Below are 14,477 nucleotides of genomic sequence, written 5' to 3'. Positions count from 1 at the left end.
CACACTTTTTCCCTCAGAATAGCACCCAAAACCAACTTTTCCTCGAAAATACCTCCAAAACCTCACTTTTCCACTCAGTGGTGTTTTGGTGGAGTTCTGTTTCCCTCAAAACTGCACCAAAACCCCGCTTCTTCCCCCAGAAGTTCCCCAAAACTGCACCTTTCCCCTCAAAACTCCACCAAAACCCCATTTTCCCCCTCAAAGCACCACCAAACTCCACTTTTACCCTCAGAATTTCCACAAAACCCCATTTTTCCCCTCAAAACCCCACCAAAACACTTGTTTTTTTCAAAAATCCACCCAAACCCCACCTTTTCCCTTTAAAAATTTACCAAAACCTCACTTTTTCCCTCAAAACTCCACCCAAATCCCACCTTTTCCCCTCAGAATTGCACCATAACCTCATTTTATCCCACAACTCCACTGCTTTTGGCCCTCAGAAATGTACTCCATCCCCACTTTTCCTCTCAAAACTCTTCCAAACTACACTTTTCCCTGAAAAATTGCACCAAAACCCACTTTTTCTCCTAAAACTCCAACAAAACCTCACTTTGCTCTCAGAAATAAACAAAAACTCTACTTTTTCCCTCAGAATTGCTCAAAAACACCACTTTTCCTCTATAAAATTCCACCCAAATCCCAACTGTTTTCCTGAAAAATGCCACCCAAACCACACTTTTCCCCTCAGACATGCCCAAAAACCTCCTTTCATCCCTCACAACTCCACTGAAACCACACTTTCGCTCTCAGAATTGCGCCAAAACCTTATTTTATCCCTCAGAATCCCCCCCAAGCCCTACTTTTCTTCTCAAAACTCTACTAAAACCCCACTTTTTGCCACGTAAGTTCCCCAAAACCCCATTTTCCCACTCAAAACGCCACCCAAACCTCACTTGACTTCACAATTGCCCCCAACCTCATTTTATCTCTCAGAACTCCCCTAAACCCTCACTTTTCCCCTCAAAACCCCAACAGAAAACAACTTGTTCCTTCAAACCTCCAGCCAAACCCCCACTTTGGACCTCAGATAGTTACCAAAACCTTCCTTTTTTTCTCACAACTCCACCCAGACCTCACATTTTCCCCTCAAGATTTCCCAAAACCCTCATTTTTTCTTTAAACACCCCAACAAAAACACATATTTTCTCCCAAAACTCCACACAAACCCCCACTTTGCCCCTGAGAATTGCTCCAAAACCCCACTTTTCCTCTCAAAACTACACCCAAATCCCAATTGCTTTCCCTCACAATTACCCCAAAACCTCTTTTCATCCCTCAGAACTCCTCCAAAACCCCACTTGGTCCTTCAAAACTCACACAAAACCCCTTTTCTCCTCACATCTTCCCCAAAGGCCCTCTTTTCCCCTCAGAACTACTCCAAAACCTCACTTTTTCCATCCAAACTCCACCTAAACCCCACTTTTGCTCTCAGAAATTTACCAAAACCCTGCTTTTTCCCTCAAAACAACAACCAAATCCCACCTTTTCCCTCAGAAATGCCCCAAAACCTCATCTTTTCCCTCAAAACTCCACCCAAATGCCACTTTTCTTTCTCAGAAATGTACTCAAACCCCACTTTACATCCTCAAAACTCCTCCAAAATCCTAGTTTTTCTCTCAGAATTGCACCAAAACCTCATTTTATCCCTCAGAATTCCCCCAAACCCCACTTTTCCTGTCAAAACCCCACCAACTCCCCCCTTTTTTGCATTCAAAATCCACCCAAACCCCACTTTTTCCCCTCAAAACGCTTCCCAAACTCCACTTTTGCCCTCAAGATGGCACTTTTTTACCCAGCAGTTCCCAAAAATCACACTTTTTCCCTCAGAATAGCACCCAAAACCCACTTTTCCTCTGAAAAGACCTCCAAAACCTCGCTTTTTCACTCAGAACTCCACCAAAACACCACTGTTTCTCTCAAAACTGCACCAAAACCCCGCTTCTTCCCCCAGAAGTTCCCCAAAACTGCATCTTTCCCCTCAAAACTCCATCAAACCCCACTTTTTCCCCTCAAAACTCCACCAAAACCCCATTTTCCCCCTCAAAACACCACCAAACTCCACTTTTACCCTCAGAATTTCCACAAAACCCTACTTTTCCCCTCAAAACCCCACCAAAACACTTGTTTTTTCAAAAAATCCACCCAAACCCCACTTTTTCCCCTTAAAAATTTACCAAAACCTCACTTTTTCCCTCAAAACTCCACCCAAATCCCACCTTTTCCCCTCAGAATTGCACCAAAACCTCATTTTATCCCACAACTCCACGGATTTTGGCCCTCAGAAATGTACTCCATCCCCACTTTTCCCCTCAAAACTCTTCCAAACTACACTTTTCCCTGCAAAACTGCACCAAAACCCACTTTTTCTCCTAAAACTCAAAAAAACCCTCAATTTTCTTCTCAGAAATTGTCCTGTTTTAGGCCCATCAGGGAACAAAGGCCACGATTAGCCCCGAGTACCCAAGTGGCTGAGAATTGCTCAAGGGCAGGGAGAGCTTAATTGCCCCTTAAGGTTCAGGACAAAGCAGACCAGGCCACTCGGTTTGGGGAACAAAACAGAGAAACAGTGTAATGCAACATCAACTAAAACATACCCCCAAAAACCCAAAACATAACCAAAATGAAACAACACGGAGCAATACATCAATGAAGAGTCCAACCAGCCTTTTGAAGAACACCTTCTTGCCACCCCTCCCCTCTTCCCGGGCTCAGAGCCCTGATCCCGGGGCTTTTACCTTGTCCCCCCCTGAACGGTTCGGGGGGGCAGGCAGTGGGGGTTTCAGTCAGTCTGTTCCCGATAGCTTCTGCCGTTTGTCCCTCCTCAGGACGGGTGAACTCCACACCAGTCCTCCCTGCGAGTCCGTGGGGTAACTCACACGCATGGCAGCCCTGCACGGGCTGCTCCGATGCCCACTGACTCCAAAGGCTGCAGCTCGTCTCTGCCTCTCGTGTGGGGCTGCTCTGCGGCGTGCAGGCTCTCCAGCACGGCCTGGGCCATGGCCCCTCCCCACACAGTCCCTCTCCCGTCCGGGCTCACTCACACGGAGCTGCTGGGAACTCTCGCTCCTGCCATGGATCTCCACAGGCTGCAGGGGCACAGATGCATTCTCGCCACGGCTTGCAGAGGAGTCTCTGCTCTGTTGCTTCTCCTTCCTTCCTCCTTCTCTGGCTGAAGGGTCCGCGTGGTCGCCTCCATCTCGTGTCACTCTTACACCTCCTGCCTCGCATTCCAAATTCCCGTCCCCTAAATAATGATCGCAGAGGCGCCAGATTGGCCCAGCCGGGCGGAGGTGGGTGTGAACCCAGGAGCCGGGGGGAGAGTCCGCAAACTCTTTCTCGGGTCTTCACTGCAACCCGCTCCCCCTGTTACTAAGCCAAAAGCTGCTCCTTGCTAAACCAGAACACAAATAAACAAAAACTCTACTTTTTCCCTCAGAATTGCTCAAAAACACCGCTTTTCCTCTATAAAATTCCACCCAAATCCCTCAGAATTTCCACAAAACCCCAGTGTTTACACTCGTTGAGGCAGGGGATTGAGGATGGAAAGGACGAGCCCAGCGGTCCGTGAGGGCCGGGGCCGGCGGTGTCGGCGCGGTGTGTGTGGGGGGGCTCCGGAGACACCGACCGGGCGCGGGAAGCGGCTGCGCGGCGGCGGCTGCGGATGGAAGGGGCGCAAGGGGGTCTGGCTCACTCCGTGCCGTCCCCGGCGACGCAGCCGCTGTTACTCTCTCCCGTGTTTTCTTTGTCTCCCCTCACATGCCCGATGGTGCCCAGTCTAACACGGGGTCGCGCTCCCCACTCTCCTCTGATCATCCTGCGCCGCACCCCGGCCAGACTCCGCCCGCTCGGCATTCCCCTGCGAGTCGTCCCAGGGGTAACTCGGCGGGTTGGGCTCGAATGGGAAGCAGCTCTCCCGCGGGGGCTCTGCTCCGAAGCCCCTTCGCCTCTCTGACTTTGTAAGTACTCTTGTGTAGAGAAGAACCTTTTTCTTTTTTCTCGGTATCATCCGCCTCAGCGCCGCTCCCAACACTACTCTCGGTGCTGCTCCAGGCGCTGCTCTCGGCACCTCTCCCGGCGCTGCTCTCGGCACCTCTCCCGGCACCTCTCCCGGCACCTCTCCCGACACCTCTCCCGGCACCTCTCCCGGCACCTCTCCCGGCGCTTCTCCCGGCGCTACTCTCGGCACCTCTCCCGGCGCTGCTCCCGGCGCTACTCTCGGCACCTCTCCCGGCACTACTGTCGGTGCCTCTGCCAGTTCACTCTCTGCCCCAGGGACAGGCTCACTAAGTGGGGGGGAAGGGGGGGGAGGCGGGGGCTCTTTAGGCCGGCACTCTTGTTCCTCGGGAGGGGCTGATGGCTCATATGGTTCTCGTACCCCGTCCGTGCCTCCAGGGTCATTTTCTACACGCGGGGGCGGGGTGGGGAGCATTACTTTTGAGACGATAGGAGCCAGCGAGGTGGATTGGAACCAGTCACGCTCATCGTTTTTGTTCTTACTCCGTGCTGCTGATGCGTGCTCAGCAGCCTTCTTTTATGCCTGATGTTTCAACAACTCATTGTGCACTATCCGCCAAAACTTCCCTAACTTTTCAGCTATCTCATCGTCCTCCAGGGTAGCTTCCCACAGCAAATGCCCAAATCTACGCCATTCGCTCAATTCATGCACTGTCTGTGGATTCTGAAACACTCCCTTAGCATACCCATAAGCTAACAACCCTGGTAGGTCTTTTTGCAGATCTATACCCTTTATCTGCCGCTTCTGCAAGAATGCAGTAAATAAATCATATGCCGCTTGCCTTTCCACACCTATAGCATTCAATTTAGCATTGTATGATTGACTGTACTTGACTAATAAATGGTAACCTATGTAACTAACGATAATATAAAGGTAACTAAACGTAAGGTAAGCATAACCATAGTGTGAGAGAAAACTAACTGAAGGCCGAACAGATGGGGTGATATTTTAGACACAATAAGGCTGATGTTTTAAGCACAATAAGGATGGTGTTTAAACACAGTGAGGTTGGTGTTTAAGTTGTTACCAAAATGAAACTTTGAGGCCTTATGCATAGTGCGTGATGCTCAGTATTAACTATTTGCCATGAATTGTGGCACGTACAAAGCATTTGAAAAGGTATAGAAGTGATGATGATGTGACAATAAATTGGAGCTGATGCACATCAGATTGGCGTCTGGTCACTCCCGTTTCGCGCAACAAAGAAGAACCCCTGCACAAAGAAAAAGAAACCCTGCAGAACAGGCTGCCCAGAGGGCTTGTGGAGTCTCCTTCCTTGGAGGATTTCAGCACAAGCCTGGACACGTTCTTGTGCGACCTGATCTAGGTGAACTGAATTCTGGGGGAGGGGGTTGCTCTAGATGATCTCTAATGGTCCCTTCCAACCCCTACCACTCTAGGATTCTATGATGTCACACAGTCTAGATGCAGTACCCAGATGTGCTGTGATGTCACAGAGCACTGTTGAGGCATCCAGAGGTGATGTGATGTTATAGAGAACTGTTGCCATGCCCACGTCTGCTGTGATGTCACAGAGTCTCATTTCAGTGCCCAGATATTGTGTGAAATCGCAGAGCACTGTGTGTCCAGTGTCCAGATGTGCTGTGATGTCACAGAGCACTATTGCAGTGCCCAGATGTGCTGTCATATCACACAGCCCTGCTGCAAAGCCCAGATGTGCTGTCGCGTTACATAGTCCTATTGCAGTGCACACGTCTTATGATGTCACAGAGTACTGTTGCCTTTCCCAGATGTGCTGTGATGTCACAGAGCACTGTTGCACTGCCTAGTACTAGGACGTCGCAGAACCCCACGACAGTGTCTGGATGTGATGTGATGTCAAACACTCTTCTTGCAGTGCCCAGATTTTCTGTGATGTCCTACAGCCCCGTTCCAGTGCCTAGATATGCTATGATGTCACGGAGCAGTGTAGCACTGCCCAGATGTGCTGTGATGCGACGCACACCGCACATCCTCTGCAATGCCCACATGTACTGCTGTGCCACACAGTCCTGTTGTAGTGCCTAGATGTTCTCTGATTTCACACACCCCCTTGTCATGCCCAGATGTGCTGTGATGTCACAGAGCACTGTTGCAGGGCCCAGATGTGCTATGATGTCACAGAGCACTGTTGCAGTGCCCAGATGTGCTGTGATGTCACAGAGTACCACTGCAGTTCCCACTTGTGCTGTGATCTCACAGGCACCCTAGCAATGTCCTCTTGTGATAGGATGTTTCAGAGCACTGTTGCAGTGCCCACGTCTGCTGTGATGACAGAGTCTCGTTTCAGTGCCCAGATACTATGTGAAGTCTCAGAGCAGTGTGTGTCCAGTGCCCAGACGTCCTGTGATGTCACAGAGCACTATTGGAGTGCCCAGATGTGCTGTAAGGTCACACAGCCCTGCTGCAAAGCCCAGATGTGCTGTTGTGTTACACAGTCCTGTTGCACTGTGCACATGTTCTGTGATGTCACAGAGCACTGCTGCCTTTCCCAGATGTGCTGTGATGTCACAGAGCACCGTGCCAGGGCCTAGTGATGCTGTTATATATCACAGCAGTGATTGAGTGCTCAGATGTCTTGTAATGTCACAGAGCACTGTAGCAGTGTGCAGTTGAGGTAAGATGTTATAGAGCACTGTTGCAGTGCCCAGATGTGCTGTGATGTCAGAGAGTCCCGTTTCAGTGCCCAGATATGATGTGAAGCCTTAGAGCACTGCTACAGTGCCCAGACGTCCTGTGATGTCACACAGCACTGTTGCTGTGCCCAAAGGTGATGTGACGTCACAGAATACTGCCGCAGTGTCCGGATGTGATGTGATGTCACAGAGCCCCATTCCAGTGCCTAGATAAGCAATGATGTCACAGAGCAGTGTAGTGGTGCCCAGATGTGCTGTGATACAATACACACAGCACAACCTCTGCAATGCCCACATCTCCTGCAATGTCACACAGCCGTGTTGCAGTACCTAGTTGTGCTGTGATGTCACAGAGCACTGTTGCAGTGACAACGTCTGCTGTGATGCCACAGAAACCCGTTTCAGTGCCCAGATATGATGTTGAAAGGCGAAGCTTTCCTCTACCCAGGCAGACGCGCACCTCAGAGGAAAACGAGAAGCCGACTTGATGCAAACGCACGAGGTGAGGTTTATTTCGGAGCTCCGGGTCGTCTCGTAACTCACGCAGGAGTCAGAGGAGGCGACCCTGGTGCTCAGTAGAAAAGGGTTTTTATAGGGTTTACACGCCACACAACAGATATAGGGTTCAAACAATAGTTATAAGCTCTTGACCCTTGGTCTGGACCCTCCTGATAACCACAGGCCGCAGCCTTTTTTAGGAAATGTTTTTAACTTCTGCTTCTAGGAAATGAAGCGGTCTCAATGAGACTGCACTTTTGCTGAGGCGGTTGTTGTTCTCATGGTGTGCAGGCCGTACTCCATTTTGTTTGTTTTGCTTCTCCTCAGTTTGTTTTGCTTCTCCTCAGTTTCGCCTCTTCTCATTCCCCTCTTTTTCTTTTGTACATTTCTAATCCTAGAATTTCTGGAGAGGCCAGGGCAGTGGTCAGGACTAACACTTACTAACATTATATTTCTATTCTATGCTTATAACATTATGGATGTCATTTTGGAGTCTTCTTCCACCCCTTTAGGCACAGTCCTAAAACACACTTATAAGAAAAATAAGATTATACCAATAAGAATAATAGTAATTATCACAGTTTGGATTAATGAAGATAACCACTCAGCAATATGTATTCCTAGGGAATTGAATACTTCCCCTACCCAATTTCTTCGGGCTTCCTCTTCAATTCCTTTTGTTTTCTCCTCTATCTGATGTAATTTGTTAATATCGTTTTCCACAGCTTCCGTAACATTTGGGATATGTATACAACAGTCGCTTATTTTATTTTTTAGATACCCACAAACCCCATGTTCCTTTAATAGTAACATATCAAGGGCCATCCGATTTTGCAGAGCCATTTTGCTAGTTGCCTGGAGTTGGAAATTCATATCTTTAAATCCCTTTCTAGTAACAGCCGCTCGTCGTGCGGTTTGTGCCAACAATTTATCAAGCATCTCCCTATTTCTATATGATGCGATTTGGGGAAATATGGATTCAATTGCCCACCCTATTTTTACCGCAGTTTTTGGTTCCTGCCATTCATCACTGGGGGCTTCCTCGCCTTCTTTACTTACATCCCTCCTCTTTCGAGGCATAAGTTCTTTTTCTCCAGACTTTTTCCAGTAGGGACACAGTGTGGGCACCCCTAGGGTAACTTGATTAATAGGCCCATCAATGGAAATATGTGTGGTCCATTTTCGTTCGTTAGTGACCCATACTAAATTTCCAGAACTCTGGACTGTAGTATATTTGCAGTCAAGCATTTCCCCATCTGACCCACCTTTAGTATGTGGTGGCAGGGTATGTTTGTATCCTCGACATTCACATCCCCACTTAAGCAGATAACGGACGGGGAAAATCCCTATTTCCTTCTCCGGGGTGTCACAGTTGAGGACTTTGGTACAGTTCCACCCATGTGTGTGTTCCACAATCGTTTTTTTAGAAGTCATCTCATGAAAAGTGTGTGTATAGCGTTGATCCTGCTTTCCTTGAAACTGCACACACCAGTTTACTGGTCCTATGTAGCTAAAAGTTTCTGCAATAGCGGGTCCCCAGATAGATTGCCAGACCTTGGGGTCTAATTGTGTGATATTCTGACATACCACTTCAGAGTAAGTTTCAGTGGTAGTTACTGTAACTTGTTTTTCCTCATCAAAATAACACGTCCCCACAGAATGGATCCCTCCCTTTTTATATTCAGAATTAAGTTTTCGTTTGCAGTCTTCCTTCCTGATTTTCCACTGTGATTTTCGTGTCCTGATAAATCGCCGACCTACCCCAGTCCTAGTTCGAGGCACACTCTTACAAAATTGGGATACATTATTTTTATATTTTGGTAGTGGTCCCGCCGGGATTATACCCCACGGAATAGGCTCCCCAGCTGCTTGTGGTAATGGTAAACAAGCAGTGATACTGGTCGCATTTTGGGCCTTCCCGAAATCTCGGATTAGTCCCACCAACAGATTTTCCCTAGGTGTTTCGGTTTGGTTTCCGAAACACACGAAGCTTAAGAGGATTATCAGTCTTTTCCACCACCCAATCATCCTTTTGTATATCTCTAGGTGCCCTTTTTACATGCGCTGAATGTACCCACGCAGTAATCCCATCGGCTTTTACAGCGGTGGGAGTTGTTAACAATACCACATATGGTCCCTTCCACCGAGGTTCGAGCGTCTCTGATCGGTGTCGTCTAATCAGAACTTTGTCTCCGACCTGGAACGAATGGGGCATCGACACCTCCCCCGGATCGTAGAGGTTCTTCAACTGTTCCCAAACTTCTTTTCTAACTACTTCCAACGCTTTTAGGCGTGCTGCAAGAGTAAGAGAGGGCACAACAGGTTCATCAGTCCCCACTATTTCTGTCAGAGGAGGGGGACTCCCATACAAGATTTCATAAGGGGTGAGCCCCGTAGGTCCTGGGGTGTTTCGAACCCTAAACAGAGCGAGGGAGAGAAAGACTGTCCAATCCCTCCCGCCGGTCTCCGCTACTAATTTAGTTAAAGTTTCTTTCAAGGTCCTATTCATCCTTTCTACCTGTCCTGAACTTTGAGGGTGGTATGCACAATGGAGCTTCCAGTTAATCCCCAATTGTCTGGCTACTCCCTGACTTACCTGGGCGACAAAGGCAGGTCCATTGTCTGACCCGATTACCTTGGGAATACCAAACCGGGGAAAAATCTCTTCCAGGATCTTTTTTGCGACTACTAGTGCTGTTTCGTTCCTTGTAGGGTATGCTTCGACCCATCCAGAGAAGGTATCTACAAATACTAACAAATATTTGTTACCGTACCGGGCAGGTTTTACTTCCGTAAAGTCTACTTCCCAATATGCTCCTGGTCGATCTCCTCTCAGTCTCTTTCCTTGGATTCCTTTAGTATGTCCTGCATTTGTAAAGGCACATGCCTCGCAATTTTGTACGATGCGTTCCACGGTTTTCCGTAGGTCCGGGACCTTGTAGCGTGATTTTTTTGCTAGTGTGATAAGTTTTTCAGTCCCCAAATGCGTAAGTCGGTGCATTTTATCGATGTAAGCTTTCCCTTCCTCAGCGGATAGGTTTGTTTCTTCCTTTCCTTCCACTGCCTGTTTGTCGTCAAGTTTTACTGAGAGTATCATGGCCTCTAGTGCGGCCTCTTTGGCAGTTGTGTCTGCCATTCGATTCCCTCTTGCAACCCAGTCATCTCCTTTTTGATGCCCTGGGCAATGTATGATGGCCACCTTTTTGGGGAGATGTACGGCTTCTAGGAGATTTAAAATTTCCTCTTTGTTCTTAATTTCCTTCCCCGCCGATGTCAAGAGCCCCCTCTGTCTGTATATTGCCCCATGGACGTGAGCAGTTGCGAAGGCGTATCTGCTATCGGTAAATATGTTAATCACTTTTCCTTCAGCCAACCTCAGGGCCTGTATGAGGGCTACTAGTTCGGCTTTTTGGGCAGAGGTCCCCTCTGGCAACGAGCTAGCCCACACGACCCGTTTCCCGTCCACTACGGCTGCGCCAGCCTTTCGCTTTCCTTCCAACAGGTAGCTGCTCCCATCGGTGAACCACGAGGGGGTTCCTTCCATAGGCTGGTCAGTTAGGTCTGCGCGAATACCCACTTCTTCGGCTAGAACCTCTTGGCATTCATGGAGAGGCTGGTCACTCTCTCTTGCTTCAGGCATCAGTGTGGCTGGGTTCAGGATGGCTGGAGGGGCAAACTTAATACGTTCAGTTAGTAACAGACTCTGATAGTAAGTCATCCTGGCATTTGTTAACCACCGGTCAGGAGGTTGCCGAATAATGCTTTCCAGGGAGTGGGCTGCAATGATTGTAATTGGTTGTCCAAAAGTAAGTTTATCAGAGTCTTTTACCAAGACTGCGGTGGCAGCCACTGTTTTAAGGCAGGCAGGCCATCCACTGGCCACGGGGTCTAATTTCTTTGACAAGTATGCCACTGGCCGCTTCCAGGGTCCGAGTCTCTGTGTTAATACACCCCGGGCCACTCCCTTTCGCTCATCCACGAACAGAGTAAATGGTTTGGTGAGGTCAGGTAACGTCAGAGCAGGGGAACTTAACAGCGCCTTCTTTATGTTGGTGAAGGCCTCTTCCTGCTCTTTTCCCCATACGAATTCTCCTTTGTTTTTGGTGAGTGGATATAGTGGTTCGGCCAAGCTAGCAAACCCAAGTATCCAAAGGCGACAGAACCCCGCCGTTCCCAGGAACTCACGCACCTGTCGAGAGGTTGACGGGGTGGGGATCTGCAAGATGGCCTTCTTTCGGGCTTCCGTCAGCCACCTTTTTCCATCCTTTAGAGCATATCCCAGATAGGTTACCTCTTTCTGGCAGATTTGTGCCTTCTTTGCTGAGACACGGTACCCCAACCTTCCAAGTTCAACCAGTAGTCTGCGAGTTCCCATCAGGCAGCTTTCTTTGGTGGACGCCGCGAGTAGGAGGTCATCTACATATTGGAGTAAAGTTACCTGTGGGTTTTGTGCCCGGAAAGTTGCCAGGTCCCTGTGGAGGGCTTCATCAAACAAGGTAGGAGAATTCTTAAATCCTTGTGGTAATCTTGTCCACGTGAGTTGACCCACTCTCCCACTTTCAGGATCTCTCCACTCGAAAGCGAAAATTAACTGGCTCACTGGATGCAGTCGCAAGCAGAAAAATGCATCCTTTAGGTCAAGGACTGTATACCAGGCACGATCTGGGGGAAGAGAGCTTAAGAGATTATATGGGTTGGGTACCGTAGGATGTAAGGTAAGGACTCTTGTTGACTTCCCGCAAGTCCTGTACTGGCCGATAATCCCCAGTCCCAGGTTTCTTTACCGGCAAGAGTGGTGTGTTCCAGGGAGATTTACAAGGCACAAGAATCCCTTGTTGTACAAGCTTGTCGATGTGAGGTCGTATCCCTGCTACTGCCTCTTTTGACAATGGGTATTGTTTTACGCTTATTGGGGTGGCACTTGATTGCAGCTTGATCACTATGGGAGGGATGTTCACCGCTTCCCCCATGCCCCCAGTTTCGGCCCATGCTTTCGGATACTGCTTGAGCCACTTTTCAAGGTTATCCAGGTTCTCCTTGGGGTTTTGGTATAGTCTATATTCCTCCCCCAAGTGCAGAGACAATACGCATGTTTTTGGCTTTCTGCCTGCAAGGGCGATCTCAGGGCCAGCAGAAGTAAAGCTTATCTGAGCCTTCATTTTTGTTAACAGGTCTCGTCCGAGGAGGGGGGTAGGGCACTCGGGTATTAACAAAAAAGAATGGGATACCTGGTTAGTTCCCAAGTCAATAGTTCGATTAGTTGTCCAGGGGTATTCTTTTCGACCTGTTGCTCCAATTACCATGGTCTGTTTGTTAGTTACAGTCCCTAATGAGGTTTTCAGTACGGAATATTCTGCCCCAGTATCAATCAAAAAATTTACTGGGGTCCCCTCCACATTTAACGTTATCCTAGGCTCGGGGAGGGGTTCCGGGCCCTGACCCCATTAATCTTCATCTTCCTCCAGGGTTAGTACTCTCTTTCCCTTTTTCTTAGGGCATTCACGGGCCCAATGCCCATGTTCCTTGCAGAACGCACATTGATCTTTTCCCAGTCTTCTGGGTCCCTTATTCCTGTCATTGTCGCCCAGGTCCCTTCCTCCTTTCGCCTGTCTTTCCCCTTGGCGTTTCCCCTCGGCCATTACTGTAGTAAGTATTCTTGTTAAATTCTTATCCTGTCTCTTTTGTCTTCGTATTTCTTCCTTCTCTCTCTCATTCTTTTCCCTCTCCCACTTTTCTTCCTCGGTTTCCCTTTTATGGAACACTTTCTCAGCCTCTTTAACAATATCTTGCAGGGTGTAATCCTGCAATCCCTCGATATGCTGCAGTTTTCGTTTTATATCTGGTGCAGCTTGTCCAATGAAGGACATGATAACGGAGGCCCGTTGTCCCCTAGATTCGGGATCAAACGGGGTATAAATACGATAGGCCTCCATGATACGTTCTAGGAACACCGAGGGTGGTTCATTAGGCCCCTGCATAATTTCTCTCACCTTTGCCAGATTGGTAGGTTTCCTGGCTGCCCCTCTTAGTCCTGCTACCAGAGCCCGGCGGTATATGGACAGTCGTTCCCTACCTGCTGCTGTATTATAGTCCCATTGCGGTCGCGCTACTGGGAACAACGCTTCCACTTCCATTCCTGTTCGAGGGGGTTGGCCTGGTTGGCCTTCCTGTAGGGTTTTTCGTGCCTCCGAGAAGATTCGTTCTCGCTCCTCTGTGGTGAAAAGTGTTTGAAGTAACTGCTGGCAGTCGTCCCATGTGGGCTGATGGGAGTACATCAGGGATTCGACTAGTCCTATGAGGGCAGCAGAGTTCTCAGAAAAAGAAGGGTTATTTGCTTTCCAGTTGTACAAATCGGAGGACGAAAAGGGCCAGTACTGTAATGGTTGTAACTCATCTGGCTCTGTGGGGGCTGGCCCCACCGCCCGGAGTGGTAAGGCTACAGTGGAGTCTGGTCCCTCAGGCATTATCCCCCGTTTACTCCTGGTACCGGTATAGGGTCCTTCTTCCCAACCCCCCGGGTTATATGGCACAGGTACTCCCTCGTCTGGGGACCGGGGTCCAGTTGGGGGGGCGGTGGGTATAGATGTGGATACAGGTGGAGTCCATTCAGGGGGTCCTTCGACCTCTGGATATACCTTGGTCTTAGGGCTTGGTTCTTTCAATTTTTCATAATCTCCTCCATTATTGGTCACCCCTTCTTCTACTCCTGTGAGAGCCAGAGTCCTGGTTGTCACAGGTACGCCCCGTCTATAGTATGGGTAGGATGGGGCTAGGACTCTTATTTCATCATTTGGAAGAAATGGTCGGACCCAGTCCGGCGGATACATCACCAAGTCTTCCCATACTGTGATATACGGTTCTTGGTCAGGATGGCCTCCTATTGAGGCGAAAATAGTCATTCGGACTGCCCGTATGGTATGGATGTCAAAGGTACCTGACCGCGGCCATCCTACTTTAAAGGTTGGCCATTCACTTTCGCAATAATTTTGCCAATCCCCCTTCTTGATAATAAGAGACAGGTTTTGCCCTCGTGCTTTTACTTTTGCCCAATGTGCCAATGTTAATGACAGAGGGGTGGATCGGGACCGCCCCATGGTTATCAATAATACAAAAAAGATTATAATAAAACACACACACACAGAAACGATTTCTCGCTCTCCACGACTCTTACACCACGGAAGAGATCTTATCAAAATTTCAGAAGGGCGGAGACTTCGTCCCCTCATTCACTCCACAAGGACCAGCTAGGTTTCACCCATAGGCAAAGGTTGCCTATTTTCACCCGTGAGGCGTCCCCCAGGGCCGTAGCCTGTGGTGCCGGACACGTC

At 48.9% G+C, this 14,477-nt stretch overlaps 1 protein-coding gene across 1 annotated transcript; it reads right to left on the bottom strand.

Moving 5' to 3' along the window:
* Window positions 1-8,931: 8,931 nt before the first annotated feature.
* Window positions 8,932-14,243, bottom strand: LOC133629279 (uncharacterized). Its single transcript, XM_062019938.1, is given in 2 exon segments — window positions 8,932-11,876; window positions 11,878-14,243. Coding segments are annotated over 2 exon segments (5,139 nt in total). The 3' UTR covers window positions 8,932-9,103.
* Window positions 14,244-14,477: the final 234 nt, after the last annotated feature.

The sequence above is a fragment of the Colius striatus genome, unplaced genomic scaffold (genome assembly GCF_028858725.1).
Source record: "Colius striatus isolate bColStr4 unplaced genomic scaffold, bColStr4.1.hap1 scaffold_35, whole genome shotgun sequence".
Lineage (NCBI taxonomy): Eukaryota > Metazoa > Chordata > Aves > Coliiformes > Coliidae > Colius > Colius striatus.
The sequence above is the reverse complement of the archived record's forward strand: the minus strand, read 5'-3'. Positions and strand labels throughout refer to the sequence as shown.